This window comes from Salvelinus namaycush, chromosome 27, assembly GCF_016432855.1.
Source record: "Salvelinus namaycush isolate Seneca chromosome 27, SaNama_1.0, whole genome shotgun sequence".
Classification (NCBI taxonomy): Eukaryota; Metazoa; Chordata; class Actinopteri; order Salmoniformes; family Salmonidae; genus Salvelinus; species Salvelinus namaycush.
The window spans coordinates 29714864-29730235 of NC_052333.1; the positions used below are offsets into that span (position 1 = coordinate 29714864).

General features: G+C 46.1%; 2 protein-coding genes across 2 annotated transcripts in view; both read left to right on the forward strand.

The window, feature by feature from the left end:
• Window positions 1-809: 809 nt before the first annotated feature.
• On the forward strand, window positions 810-2313 carry LOC120022332 (collagen alpha-1(XIV) chain-like). The gene is made up of 4 exons (XM_038966227.1): window positions 810-954; window positions 1261-1380; window positions 1644-1808; window positions 2120-2313. Exons 1-4 carry the CDS (start codon window positions 810-812, stop codon window positions 2311-2313), a joined length of 624 nt encoding a protein of 207 aa, XP_038822155.1.
• A 958-nt stretch (window positions 2314-3271) lies between these two features.
• Window positions 3272-15372, forward strand: part of LOC120022784 (collagen alpha-1(XIV) chain-like) — a 62333-nt gene continuing 50232 nt past the window's right edge. The window contains exons 1-8 of the mRNA XM_038966780.1: window positions 3272-3552; window positions 7918-8063; window positions 8933-9062; window positions 11714-11853; window positions 12180-12306; window positions 12691-12830; window positions 13531-13663; window positions 15113-15181. Coding sequence (XP_038822708.1) covers window positions 3288-3552; window positions 7918-8063; window positions 8933-9062; window positions 11714-11853; window positions 12180-12306; window positions 12691-12830; window positions 13531-13663; window positions 15113-15181 — 1150 coding nt within the window. The 5' untranslated portion in view covers window positions 3272-3287. The remainder of the gene's footprint in view (window positions 3553-7917; window positions 8064-8932; window positions 9063-11713; window positions 11854-12179; window positions 12307-12690; window positions 12831-13530; window positions 13664-15112; window positions 15182-15372) is intronic.

Here is a 15372-nt window from a genome sequence, read left to right on the forward strand (position 1 = left end):
AATTGGCATAGGAGAAATATACTGTCAACAAAAAAATCTTGATTCTGGATATATTATTTCCTATAAGACTCTGAAAGTCTGACAGTTTTCTGAACTGTGAAAGTCAGAGTTTCTTTCCTGAATTATTTCCTGAACTTAAGATACATACAGTATTCAATGCAGATTTGTGCATACCCTGCAGAAACCTTCTGAATCCACACAGAGAGAGAGTTCTGGCTCAATGGCTTTCACTCACGCTCTCTGAGTATGTCGGATCAGGATAATATCCAGCACATTGCTGTCATCATGTCTGTTTATGGTCTAATGACAGGCCTCTCTACTTTAATAGATCGGCACAGATTGTGAGAGGAGGCATAATGAGATATGTTATTATGTGAAAAGCTATGTAGCATAGAGTGTCTAAATAAAATGTCACCTAATCAAGGCCTATTTTCTCTTCATTGACTGGGTGTATTCATGAGCACTAGCATTATTTTGCATGAATTATGCACTAAATTACCCCTCAGGGAATTTTATGGGAAGATGTATTGAACTGAATAAACAAATGCTTTGGACCTAAGCTGCACTTCAAAGAATTACAAATGTTTTTTAAATTGTTTTTAAATCATGATAACATTGTAATTGTTTGATTCAGTTTACCATTATTTGATAAGTTACTCTCTTCAGTGACCTTACTTTCCCCTTTACGCTCAGTAGTGATATGTTGTATATTCTTGTGTTTTATCTAGGCTATTGTTTAAATGCTTTGTCATTAGTATGTTGGTTTAAACATAATCTGGTCTGTATGTTTTTCCCTTACAGAGCAGTTCATGTGTAAGACCCCGGCCATAGCGGATATTGTGATCCTGGTGGACGGATCATGGAGTATCGGACGGATAAACTTCCGTCTGGTCCGCATGTTCCTGGAGAATCTGGTTAGCGCCTTCCATGTGGAGTTTGACAAGACACGGATAGGTGAGGAAACGATCTGTCAGCCATTTTACTGGTTTCTTTATTCATCGTCATTGGTGACGTTGTTTCCCTATCATTGTCATCATCGTTATAATTATAAGCATGAGAAAGCAGCGTTGCTAAAGCGCTCATGATTAGATGATTAGCCTTTCTATCCCACCCACTCAAGTCACGGGTACTGTAGTTTCTGTGTTGTTGTGCTGCTGTGTTTCATCTGGGTAATAAATGATTAGCTGCTCGTCAGTACAATAACAGCGTGTGTTTGTGTGTTGAGAGAAGCTACCCTGAGTGTTGATTCCCTTTGCACAGGTCTGGCCCAGTATAGTGGTGACCCCAGGATTGAGTGGCACCTGAACACTTTCACCACCAAAGAAGCAGTCATCGACGCTGTGAAGAACCTTCCCTACAAAGGAGGGAACACACTGACGGGTACTGGAAAGGAATCCTTTCTTCCTCTGTACTCTGTAATACCACTGAACTCCACATAATACACATTACCCACTCTGCAACATTTTATTACATGTCCAGATAACCTGATTGACAATCCGTTTTCCATTACATTTTGACCATATCTTAGAGATTTAGCCAGGCAACCCAATAACCCAACAAAGACGCTAATACTGTATGTGACAGTCCTCAAGAACCCCTGTGTATGCAAGAGTTAGACAGTATACTGCTCTTCTCTACTGTAGGTCTTGCATTGACGTACATCCTTGAGAACAGTTACAAACCCGAGTCCGGATCCAGGGCCGGCGTTCCCAAAATTGGAATCCTGATCACAGATGGGAAGTCTCAAGACGATGTCCAACCCCCGGCGCGGAGTCTGAGAGAGGCGGGAATAGAGCTGTTTGCCATTGGTACGAGACAAAGCCTCATCTTAGTTTTCTCTAAATGCTCATATACTACTGTAGTTAAACAGATTGAATGCAGATGCACTTTTCTTGACGGATGGAGGGCATTCTTTCACCTTTTACATTCATACAGTATTTGGGAAATCTGGTTTGAATGTGAAGCCACCTGTTCTGACACCTGCCCAGTGTAGTGATATGTCTTCTAGAGATGTCTAAATCTATTCATCTCTCTCTCTCAATTCAAAGGGCTTTATTGGCATGGGAAACATATATTTACATCTCTTTCTCTCTATCTCCCCCTCTCTCTCTCTATAAAGGTGTGAAGAACGCCGACGAGAAAGAGCTGAAGGCCATTGGCTCGCCTCCAGAGGAGACGCACGTCTACAACGTGGCTGACTTCAGCGCCATGAGCTCCATCGTGGAGGGTCTGACCAGGACCGTCTGTGACCGGGTCGAACAGCTCGACAAGGCCATCAAAGGTGAGCCAGATTCAAGTAGTAGATTCGAGTAGTAGATTCAGAAAGGAGAATTGAGAATGTTACATCCAGACCTAGGTTCAAATACATGTGTATTTTAGTATCTAGTATTTAAAATTATTTTCCGTGTATTTTTGTATTTTCAAATATACAGCCCAAACAAGTACAGTACTTTTATTTGAGTATTTGAATGGTTATTTGTAAAAAAAAATCATAAAAAAAAATAGGTTTCCCATACCTGGGTCAAATGCATGGGACTGTATAGACATTTAGTCACATAGTATACCTTTGTACAAGCAGACATTGTTTAAATAGTGACACTTCAGTGATTTTGGATAGATCCACCGGAACACAAACAAATCCATCCTCCCATCCTTTCTATTTCCTCTGCCATCCTACATCTTCTAACCCTTTCTATTTCCTCTGCCATCCTACATCCTCTAACCCTTTCTATTTCCTCTGCCATCCTACATCCTCTAACCCTTTCTATGTCCTCTGCCATCCTACATCCTCTAACCCTTTCTATGTCCTCTGCCATCCTACATCTTCTAACCCTTTCTATTTCCTCTGCCATCCTACATCTTCTAACCCTTTCTATGTCCTCTGCCATCCTACATCTTCTAACCCTTTCTATTTCCTCTGCCATCCTACATCTTCTAACCCTTTCTATTTCCTCTGCCATCCTACATTTTCAAACCCTTTCTATTTCCTCTGCCATCCTACATCTTCTAACCCTTTCTATTTCCTCTGCCATCCTACATCTTCTAACCCTTTCTATTTCCTCTGCCATCCTACATCTTCTAACCCTTTCTATTTCCTCTGCCACCCTACATCTTCTACCCTTTCTATTTCCTCTGCCATCCTACATCTTCTAACCCTTTCTATTTCCTCTGCCATCCTACATCTTCTAACTCTTTCTATTTCCTCTGCCATCCTACATCCTCCCATCCTTTCTCTCATTCTTCTCCCACTCTACAATCTCTCAGGCGACACAGGCCCAGAAGTCACCATGGCTGCTCCCAGAGACCTAGTGACCTCAGAAGTGACGGCCAGGAGTTTCCGGGTGTCGTGGACCCACTCCCCTGGCACGGTGGAGAAGTACCGGGTGGTGTTCTACCCTGCCAGCGGGGGCCAGCCCGAGGAGAAGGTGGTGCAGGGCACAGTGGACACAGTGGTACTCAACTACCTCCTCTCCCTGACTGAGTACCAGGTGGCCGTGTTCGCCATCTACGCCAGATCAGCTAGCGAGGCCCTCCGAGGCAGCACTACCACATGTAAGTCTAGTTACAAAACTGAATCTCATCTAATTTAGTGGGGGCTAGAAGTTGATGAATGGCAATGAAATCCCCCCATGGAAATCTGTGAATACTAAGTACACAATTGACCTTGTCTCAAAGTTAATGGGGATGGTGAGTAACCTACCGCTGTCAAGACTGACATACAGATGGAGGAGGAAGTAAGACAATTTATGACATCCAGACATCCAGTAATGCTGTAAAGGCTCTCACTTTTTGACGCTTAAGTAGCCCGTATTGCGTTTAGGCTCACCATTTATGTATTTCTATAGACAGGTTAAGGGAGGGGCTAAGGCCACTCTTGGTCAAACAGGTTAACAGGAATGGAGATTGCTTTGCTGTGTGAATTGTGAATTATGCCAAATTGTTTACAATTTGACCTTTGCTTTTCCTCTTAGTATGTTACGAAACTAGAAAGGGTTCTTCATGGAACCCAAAAGGGTTCTACCTAGAACCAAAAGGGTTATACCTGGAACCCCAAAAATATTTTTCAAAGGGTTCTCCTATGGGGACTGCTGATGAACCATTTTAGGTTCTAGATAGCACCTTTTTTTCTAAGAGTGTATATAAACTCTGGCCAATCAAGGGAAGTGTAACGGCTTTCTTCCTGGGATGAAGGAGAGGACCAAAATGCAGCGCAGTTAGTGTTCAACATGTTTAATTAAACAATAAACAATGAACATTAACAAACATTACAAAATAACAAACGTGAAAGCCGAGACAGTCCTATCTGGTGCAGAACACAAACACAGAGACAGGAAACAACCACCCACAATCCCCAACACAAAACAAGCCACCTATATATGATTCTCAATCAGGGACAACGATTGACAGCTGTCTCTGATTGAGAACCATATCAGGCTGAACATAGAAACAGACGAACTAGACACACAACATAGAATACCCACCCCAACTCACGCCCTAACCAACTAAACACATACAAAACAACAGAAAACAGGTCAGGAACGTGACAGAACCCCCCCTCAAGGTGCGAACTCCGGGCGCACCCCTAAAACTCAAGGGGAGGGTCTGGGTGGGCATCTGTCCGCAGTGGCGGCTCCGGCGGTGGACGAGGACACTACTCCACCACTGTCTTTGTCCCCCTCCTTAGCGTCCTTTGAGTGGCGACCCTCGCCCCCGACCATGGTCCAGGAACCTTCACCAAGGCCCCTCCTAAATAGAGGAGACAACTCAGGACCGAGAGGTAGCTCAGGACAGAGAGGTAGCTCAGGACAGAGAGGTAGCTCAGGACAGAGAAATCGCTCCGGACAGAGAGGTAGCTTAGGACAGAGGGACAACTCTGGACTAATGGCAGCTCCGGACTGAGTGGCAGCTCCGGACTGAGTGGCAGCTCATGACTGTAGGGCAGCTCATGACTGGAGGGCAGCTCATGACTGGAGGGCAGCTCATGACTGGAGGGCAGCTCATGACTGGAGGGCAGCTCATGACTGGAGGGCGGCTCTGGCAGCTCCTGACTGGCTGGCGGCTCTGGCAGCTCCTGACTGGCTGGCGGCTCTGGCAGCTCCTGACTGGCTGGCGGCTCTGGCAGCTCCTGACTGGCTGGCGGCTCTGGCAGCTCCTGACTGGCTGGCGGCTCTGGCGGCTCCTGACTGACGGACGGCTCTAGCGGCTCCTGACTGACGGACGGCTCTAATGGCTCGGGACAGACGGGCGGCTCTGAAGGCTCGTGGCAGACGGATGGCTCAGACGGCGCTGGGCAGACGGATGGCTCAGACGGCGCTGGGCAGACGGATGGCTCAGACGGCGCTGGGCAGACGGATGGCTCAGACGGCGCTGGGCAGACGGATGGCTCAGACGGCGCTGGGCAGACGGATAGCTCAGATGGTGCTGGGCAGGCAGGCAGTGCAGGCAGCTCAGACGGCGCTGGGCGGACGAGCAGTGCAGGCGGCGTTGAGCAGACGAGCAGTGCAGGCAGTTCAGACGGCGCTGGGCAGGCAGGCAGCTCAGACGGCGCTGGACAGACGAGCAGTGCAGGCGGCGTTGAGCAGACGAGCAGTGCAGGCAGTTCAGACGGCGCTGGGCAGGCAGGCAGCTCAGACGGCGCTGGACAGACGAGCAGTGCAGGCGGCGTTGGGCAGACGGCCGACTCTGACCTGCTGAGGCGCACAGTAGGCCTGGTGCGTGGTGCCGGAACTGATGGTACCGGACTGGAGACACGCACCTCAAGGCTAGTGCGGGGAGCAGGAACAGGGCACACTGGACTCTCGATGCGCACTATAGGCCTGGTGCGTGGTACCGGCACTGGTGGTACCGGGCTGAGGGCACGCACCTCAGGGCGAGTGCGGGGAGAAGGAACAGTGCGTACAGGGCTCTGGAGACGCACAGGAGGCTTGGTGCGTGGTGCCGGAACTGGAGGCACTGGGCTGGAGACACGCACCACAGGGAGAGTGCGTGGAGGAGGAACAGGGCTCTGGAGACGCACTGGAAGCCTGGTGCGTGGTGTAGGCACTGGTGGTACTGGGCTGGGGCCACGCACCATAAGGCGAGTGCGGGGTGCTGGAACTGGAGGTACTGGGCTGGGGCGGGAAGGTGGCGCCGGATATACCGGACCGTGAAGGCGTACTGGCTCCCTTGAGCACTGAGCCTGCCCAACCTTACCTGGTTGAATGCTCCCCGTAGCCCGTCCAGTGCGGGGAGGTGGAATAACCCGCACTGGGCTGTGTTGGCGAACCGGGGACACCATGCGTAAGGCTGGTGCCATGTACACCGGCCCGAGGAGACGTACTGGAGGCCAGATATGTAGAGCCGGCTTCATGGCACTTGACTCAATGCTCAATCTAGCCCGGCTAGTGCGGGGAGGTGGAATAACCCGCACCGGGCTATGAACACGTACAGGAGACACCATGCGCTCTACTGCGTAACACGGTGTCTGCCCGTACTCTCGCTCTCCACGGTAAGCATGGGAAGTGGGCGCAGGTTTCCTACCTGCCCTCGCCACACTACCCTTTAGCCCCCCCCCCCCAATAAATTTTTGGGTGAGCCTCTCGGGCTTCCAGCCGCTCTGCCTTGCTAGCGCCTCATAATGCCGCCTCTCCGCTTTAGATGCCTCCAGCTCCGCTTTTGGGCGGCGACACTCCTCTGGCTCTGCCCAGGGTCCTTCTCCGTCCAGAATCTCCTCCCATGTCCATTCCTCCTTGAACCACTGCTGCTGTCGCTGTTGCCCGTTAACCCGCTGCTTGATCCGGGTTTGGTGGGTGGTTCTGTAACGGCTTTCTTCCTGGGATGAAGGAGAGGACCAAAATGCAGCGCAGTTAGTGTTCAACATGTTTAATTAAACAATAAACAATCCCCAACACAAAACAAGCCACCTATATATGATTCTCAATCAGGGACAACGATTGACAGCTGTCTCTGATTGAGAACCATATCAGGCTGAACATAGAAACAGACGAACTAGACACACAACATAGAATACCCACCCCAACTCACGCCCTAACCAACTAAACACATACAAAACAACAGAAAACAGGTCAGGAACGTGACAGGAAGCTAAGACATTCTAACGAGTCTGTAACCTTGAGGTGTGCGATCAGGGTGTTGTATGTCTTTGTCCATAGACAGTATAGCCTACTCACCAAGGTTCAGGAAGAGCTCAGTTGGGAATCCCTAGTCGGCCAGCACAAGCAGGTTATTAGGTTCAAATGGGGACAAAGATAATAGTCTACAAAAGGAAAAACAAAAAGGCATGCCAACCTAAGGAAACAGATTCAGACACAAATGGGAAAACCCTGCCGGGTCAGGAGGCTACTTCCAATCAGCTTCTCAGCTAGGTAATCCCTCTCAACTGTGAGTAATCACTCCCTACTGGTACTCTGAGCACCTGGCCCTGCTGCTGCTGGGATATGAATAATGGACTGCTAGTGAAATGTACTGCTAGTGTAACTGTGTCCTAACCCACTTCCTACCGCTAACCCCTGATCAGCTGCACGTCAGGACCTTAATTAGAGTAGAAGCAGGGCTGGAACAAAAACCTACAATGCAGTAGGTAATCATTTCACTCTTAGTCTGCACCTGTTGTTTACAAAGCATGTGACAAATAAAATTTGATTTGATTTGATGTTAGTGCTCCATAAGGAGGGTTTTGCTAAACCTGGTCTACTGGTCTAAGTCAGGACCTAGTCTGAACCCTGTGTGAACTGTGTGTGACTCGTAGAAATAAAATTACTAGAACGGGCAAAGCCCCTCTGACCAATTTGACTGCACCCTCATTGGTACCCTCAATATGACTAATATAGAATTGTAATCCTGAATGTTGACTTGAATGTTGATGGCTGTTGTAGTAGTTCTATGGCGTGACCCCTGTATAACCCTTGTGTGTTACAGTGGCCCTACCCATGGTGAACAACCTGGAGCTGTTTGACATCACCCACAATAGCATGAGAGCCCGCTGGAGGGTCGCAGAGGGGGCTTCTGGCTACATGATCCTCTATGCCCCACTGACCGAGGGAGACGCCGCCGACGAGAAGGAGGTGAGAGAAAAAAGAGAGAGAAGGGAGGATGGAGAGGATAGAGAAAGGAGGATGAGAGAATGAGCGAGACGAGGAATGAGATGGTAAAATAAAGACAGAGAGAAGGAGAAAAGACTGTCAGAAAGAAAAGGAAAGAAGAAATATAATCCAAAGCACAGATGGAGACGGAAAGAGAGAGAAGAGGATTTAAGAAATGGAGTGGCTAAATTTAAATACAGAGGAAAATAAAGAAGTAGCAAGGGAGGGAATTTAGACTCAAAGCAAGGAAATATTTAGAATACATTGTAACTAGTACAGTGAAAGGGGGTGTGGGGAGAGGGAGAGAGAAAATGAGGGCAAAGTCCTCCACTGCTCAAATTCCACCCATCCTGTTAGTGCTCATTAAAAAAGAACACTCCCTCCAGGCACAGTAATCAGTTCAGGTTCACAATTTCACTTGCTCAGCCTGTTGGGGCACAACATGGCTTCCAGGGCTTTTCACTCTTTTTCTCAAAGTGATGCTTGAAGTTTTTGTGCTAAATGTTACATTGACTGTTGTCAATTGATCCAGACAGGTTTTAAGTGCATATCTGGGTTGTTTAGTTAAAATCTGCAGCCTCTATATAGAATAGCCTAAAACGAATGCAATCTTGGGGCAGTATGGTTCATTCTGTAAAATGCAGGAAAAATCACTTTTTTTCACACCCTCGTGTATCACGTCTGGCTGGCTGGCTGCCACTTTATCTGGCTGTGTGACTGCCTTGCCCTTGTCTGTTTGATGGTTGATATTCTGTCTCTGTCAACCCCCTGTATATATCTTGCTCCTTTGCCAACCTCTCTGCGTACCTGTCTGTCACCTCGTCTAAGGTCTCTGATGACTGTTTGTGCAGGTGAAAGTGGCTGAGACTGTGAACGAAGTGGAACTGGAGAACCTGACTCCAGACACAGAGTACACAGTGACCGTGTACGCCATGTACGGAGAGGAGGCCAGTGACCCTATGACCAGTCAGGAGACCACGCGTGAGTAACCGCCTCATACGCATGCACGTGTACACACAGATTCACATACATTATGAATAAGCAGACACACATATACAGTACCAGTCAAAAGTTTGGACACACGTACTCATTCCAGGGGTTTTCTTTATTTTTACTATTTTCTACATTGTAGAATAGTACTGAAGACATCACAACTATGAAATAACACATATGGAATCACGTAGTAACCAAAAAAGTGTTAAACAAATCAAAATATATTTTATATTTGAGATTCTTCAAATAGCCACCCTTTGCCTTGATGACAGCTTTGCACACTATTGGCATTCTCTCAACAAGCTTCATGAGGTAGTCACCTGGAATGTATTAAAATTAATATGTGGAATTTCTTTCCTTCTTAATGCGCTTGAACCAATCAGTTGTGTTTCAACAAGGTAGGGGTGGTATACAGAAGATAGCCCTATTTGGTAAAAGACCCAGTCTATATTATGGGAAGAACAGCTCAAATAAGCAAAAAGAAAAGACAGTCCATCATTACTTTAAGACATGAAGGTCAGTCAATCCGGAACATTTCAAGAACTTTTAAAGTTTCTTCAACTGCATGTTGAAACTGGCTCTCATGAGGACCGCCACAGGAAAGGAAGACACAGGCTTACCTCTGCTGCAGTGGATAAGAAATTGCAGCCCAAATAAATGCGTCACAGAGTTCAAGTAACAGACATATCTCAACATCGATTGTTCAGAGTAGACTGTGTGAATCAGGCCTTCATGGTCGAATTGCTGCAAAGAAACCATTACTAAAGGACACCAATAAGAAGAAGAGACTTGCTTGGGCCAAGAAACACGAGCAATGGACATTAGACTGGTGGAAATCTGTCCTTTGGTCTGATGAGTCCAAATTTGAGAGTAGGTGAACGGATGATCTCCGCATGTGTGGTTCCCACCGTGAAGCATTAGAGGAGGAGGTGTGATGGTGTGGGGGTGCTTTGCTGGTGACGCTGTCGGTGATTTATTTAGAATTCAAGGCACACTTAACCAGCATTTCTACCACAGCTTTCTGCAGCCATACGCCATCTGGTTTACTCTTAGTGGGACTGTCATTTGCTTTTCAACAGAACAATGACCCAACACACCTCCATGCTGTGTAAGGGCTATTTGACCAAGAAGGAGAGTGATGGAGTGCTGCATGAGATGACCTGGGCTCCACAATCACCAGACCTCAACCCAATTGAGATGGTTTGGGATGAGTTGGACCGCAGAGTGAAGGAAAAGCAGCCAACAAGTGCTCGGCGTATGTGGCAACTACTTCAAGACTGTTGGAAAAGCATTCCAGATGAAGCTGGTTGAGAGAATGCCAAGAGTGTGCAAAGCTGTCATCAAGGCAAAGGGTGGCTACTTTGAAGAATCTCAAATATAACACTTTTTTGGTTACTACATGATTCCATGTGTGTTATTTCATAGTGTTGATGTCTTCACTATTCTACAATGTCTTTAAAAAAAAAAATTATATACTTAAAAACCCTGGAATGAGAGAGTGTGTCCATACTTTTTACTGGTAAAACAGTTGCGGCACTTGTAGGTAAAGGATGCATATTTACTGGCTGAGCATGAGATACTTACTGTAGGTATTTAGATGTTTTGTTAGCCATCAGGCCTAGTGAATTTTCATACTTCTGCCTGCACCTTGATGTCAAGCCCTGGCAAGCTTTAGAGCAAGACCTAACGAACAGGCTGCCAAAACAATGGTGTTTGTGCTAACTTTGCATTTCAGAGCTATTACGGTTGCATCAATTTAGTGTTGACGTTGACCAACTGTCAGTCACCCCCTTGCTAGTTAATGTGTTATTGTCCTTCTTTGTACGCTTCTAAGGGCGGTGTCACGACACGTGTTGTAGATATACAGAGGCTTGAAAACAGTTCAGAAAGTAGTTGTCCTTAGACGTTCTGTCTGTTTTAAGGGAACAGGATAGTGCCTTAAAAAGGAACAGTTCACTCCTGAATTCAACTTTGTTGGATGTGGTGTAGATCCAGCCTATTTATCTCAACCCCAAAAGAATGGGAAAGATAAACACTGTCTAAGAATGCTGCTAGTATGTCCAGTTCATTTGGAATGGAGGTATGTAACATGATCTAAATAACAGATTGTGTGTTCTCAACTCATCTCAACATTGGACCACTTAGGAGATCTGTAAACATTAGACAAACAGATTTTTTGGAGTGATCTGTCACATTTAATAAATGACAGCATTGAAGTATAGTAGGAATAGATCCTTGCCAAACTTTAGTACCCTCCTTTCCGACTTTTTTCCCCCCCGATTCCCTCATGAACCCAGTCCACCTTTACTGCATCCTTTTCATGCTCCCTGCGTCTAAAGCTAAATGCTGACCCTCATTTAAATTGAAGAGAATGAACCGCAGCAAGAAAAAACAGGAGTAATTGTAAGCAGGACTTCTAGCCCTACCTAAAGCTCCTTGTTAAATTCTAACTCTGCCAGAGAATGTACTTTGTCCGCAAAAGGCCATTCTCCTGCCCTTTTGTTTTCTTCGGAGAGGAACTCTCAATCAAAAAGAGTCAGGTCATGCACCAGCGGAAGGGTGACTCAGGTTATTGTGTTTAATTACAACTATATTAGGGTTGACCCGTGTTCCTGTTCTCTACCCCCCTCATGTCCCAGTACCCCTGACCCCGGCGCGGAACCTCCGCTTCTCCGACGTCGACCACAGCTCGGCCAGGCTCACCTGGGAGGCCACGTCCAAGAAGGCCAACGGCTACCGCATCATGTACGTCAAGACAAACGGAGTGCAGACCAATGAGGTGAGAGCTCACGGCACTTGGCCAATAACGTAACTCGACTTTAAACCCATGAATAGATCGTGTTAATGTTAATGTTGCGGACTTTCCCCCTAAAGAAATAACTTTTCAAAGACAGTTCTGTGTTTCTGCACGAATAGCATCTTGCAAACATGTAAACCTGATAGAATGTGATATATAATCTGGTGCTGACTGATTTATAGAAAACTAGGCATCACTGGAATGGATACCAAATTCATAAGTTAAATAAAATATATATACTGTTTTATTGTCACATAGAGGGACTCACACTGACCGTTAACTCTGACCTCTCTCTTCCTTGGCTATAGATGGATGTTGGCCGCATCACCACCCTGTTGCTGAGGAACCTGACGTCATTGACAGAGTACACGGTGGCCATCTTTGCTATCTATGACGAGGGCCAGGCAGAGCCCCTTACTGACAGCTTCACCACTAGTAAGAGTGTCTCTACCCATATAAGCAATGCTATTGGCAGCTCTTGGCTTTCAACAACAGCCTTTATAATACTAAAAAAAGGCTTTAAATGCTGCGGCTTGTAGAAAGTGCCATAGAAACATAATTAATAGAACGGACATTCCCATTCAATTCAACGTTCCGTGATGGGTGGGCATTCTATTTCTATGGAAAGTGCTAACAAATTATCTAGCTGTATTTGAAAATGAAACGCTGATGTAAGTGAACAGTTTCTTACATGTAATTAAGTGTATCTAAATTACATGTAATTTGACCACTCATATGACCACTCATATGGGGGATGCAAAGTGGTGGAACTCTCCTTCCATTATTTTGAGGCATCTTTACCCTTTGTGTGTAATCCAGAGACAGTCCCAGAGCCTCTGAACCTAAAGACCAGTGAAGTCTCCACTGAGAGCTTCAGGGTCACCTGGGAACACTCAGCCCAAGACGTGGTCCTCTACAGACTCACCTGGACCCCAACCAGAGGAGGAGACACTAAAGAGGTCTGTGTCTGGATATTGGATATCTGGATATATGGATATTTGTCTGTCTGTCTGTGTTTCTGTCTATCTGTCAGTGCAGTTAGTGTCTCACATCAGCTAAAGGAGCTCTGACGGCAAATTAATTGCTTCTGCTAGTGTATTTTCTGCTACGTGATTTCTCCCACACTGCTCGGCATACATTCTATCACATCCCTGAGCACTTAAACACCTCACACACATGGTTACGGGCTTATAAAAAGAAGACACCTGCACGATGTCTGATATAGAGTTGACATTTATTACATTTTGAGTTTGCATTCCAATATTACACTTTATATACATCACAGAAGACAAAAATATAACAAAACTGTTTGACATAGAAACACCAAATTGTCTTCGGAAAAAAATGCATCTTTATTAACTTTGAAATTATGAAAACGATTAATAACATTCCACCCATGTGGCCACAGAGGGCGCTTTTCGTCATTGACCGCAGGAATGGGCTACAGTGCTATTTTGAAGCCCTTTTGGTGACTGTAGAATTCCAGTCCATTCGGTAGCAGCAGAAATATCTGACATTTTTGACTCAAATTCTCACTACATCCCCCCTTCCCTCCACCTCTCTTCATCCCTCCCTCTTTCCCCCTCTCTCCATCCCTCCCTCCCCCTCTCTCCAACTCTACCTCCCTCCCACTCCCTCCCTCCCTTCTCCATGGTGAAGATGCTAGTGAATGGTAACAGGAACAGCCACCTGCTGACTGGACTGAGGCCCATCACTGAGTACGAAGTCTCTCTGATTGCTGTCTTTAGAAACGAGGAGGAAAGCGACGCCGTGACCCTCACAGAGTCAACAGGTAATTAAGGGAAACTCCACTCCAATCAGGGTTAATTGAACATTGGGGATTGTATTGATTATTGTATTGATTTAATGTTGCCACTGTGCTACTGCTTGCTCTTTGTTAAAATCGTGCATGTCCACAACATAGCTTTTTTACCCATGTGTTGTATGTTTGCTACAGGGCATTGTTCATTAAGACTGGTCTTGAGAAACACCTTTGTGCTGAAACATTGACATTAAAGTCAAAACTACACTACATGACCAAAAGTATGTGGACACCTGCTCGTCGAACATCTCATTCCAATATCATGGGCATTAATATTAAGTTGGTCCCCCTTTGCTGAAATAACAGCCTCCACTCTTCTGGGAAGGCTTTCCACTAGATGTTAGAACATTGCTGCGGGGACTTGCTTCCATTCAGCCACAAGAGCATTAGTGAGGTTGGGCACTGATGGGCGATTAGGCCTGGCTCGCACTCGGCGTTCCAATTCATCCCAAAGGTATTCGATGGGGTTGAGGTCAGGGCTCTGCAGGCCAGTCAAGTTTGGGGAGCATTGTCATGCTGAAACAGGAAAGGGCCCCAAACTGTTGCCACAAAGTTGTAGGCACAGAATCATCAAGAAGGTCATTGTATGCTGTAGCATTAAGATTTCCCTTCACTGGAACTAAGTGGCCTCGCCCGAACCATGAAAAACAGCCCCAGACCATTACTCCTCCTCCAGGTAGCGTTCTCCTGGCATCCGCCAAACACAGATTTGTCCGTTGGACTGCCAGATGGTGAAGCTTGATTCATCACTCCAGAGAAGACGTTTCCACTGCTCCAGGGTCCAATGGCAGCGAGCTTTATACCACTCCAGCTGACACTTGGCATTGCGCATTGTGATCTTATGCTTGTGTGCAGCTGCTCGGCCATGGAAACCCATTTCACAAAGCTCCCGATGAACAGTTCTTGTGCTGACGTTGCTTCGAGAGGCAGTTTGGAACTCGGTAGTGAGTGTTGCAACCGAGGACAGACAATTTTTGCAATGCACTTCTGTGCGCTTGTGTGGCCTACCACTTCACAGCTGAGCGGTTGTTGCTTCTAGATGTTTCCACTTCACAATAACAGCACTTACAGTTGACTGGGGCAGCTCTAGTAGGGCAGGAATTTGAAGAACTGACTTGTTGGAAAGGTGGCCTCCTATGACGGTGCAACGTTGAAAGTCACTGAGCTCTTTAGTAAGGCCATTCTACTGCCAATGTTTGTCTATGAAGATTGTACAGCTGTGTAATTTTATACACATGTCAGCAACAGATGTGGCTGAAATAGCCAAATCCACTCATTTGAAGGGGTGTTCACATACTTTTGTATATATAGTATATATCTCCTCTAATTCTTCTTCTGAAATGCTCACTATACAAATCAAAATGTATTCATTAATTGATTGATTTATTGATTGACCCAACCAATTTATCTGTTTTTCAGTGGCAAGAACAACGACTACCACAAAAGCTACTACAACCACGACTACCACACGAGCTACCACCACAGCAGGTAAACTAGATTTTTTCCAGTCATGTACTGTATCGATTTTTATAAAGTTAATTTTGTGGGAGCTTTTAGTAGTAATTTCCCCAACTTGTCCTGTTGTTTATAATAGTGATAGTAATGTATTATAGTGATGATGGTTTACATTTATATCGTGCTTTTCACTTGGTTTGAAATTGCAATTCACCTCATCCATC

Bases quoted from the DNA above. Each gene is read 5' to 3' on its own strand.
- LOC120022332 (XM_038966227.1), top strand. From the start codon at position 810: ATGTGTAAGACCCCGGCCATAGCGGATATTGTGATCCTGGTGGACGGA. The intron at 955-1,260 runs GTGAGGAAACGA...CCCTTTGCACAG, and splicing joins GTTTGACAAGACACGGATAG to GTCTGGCCCAGTATAGTGGT. The intron at 1,809-2,119 runs GTACGAGACAAA...CTCTCTATAAAG, and splicing joins AATAGAGCTGTTTGCCATTG to GTGTGAAGAACGCCGACGAG.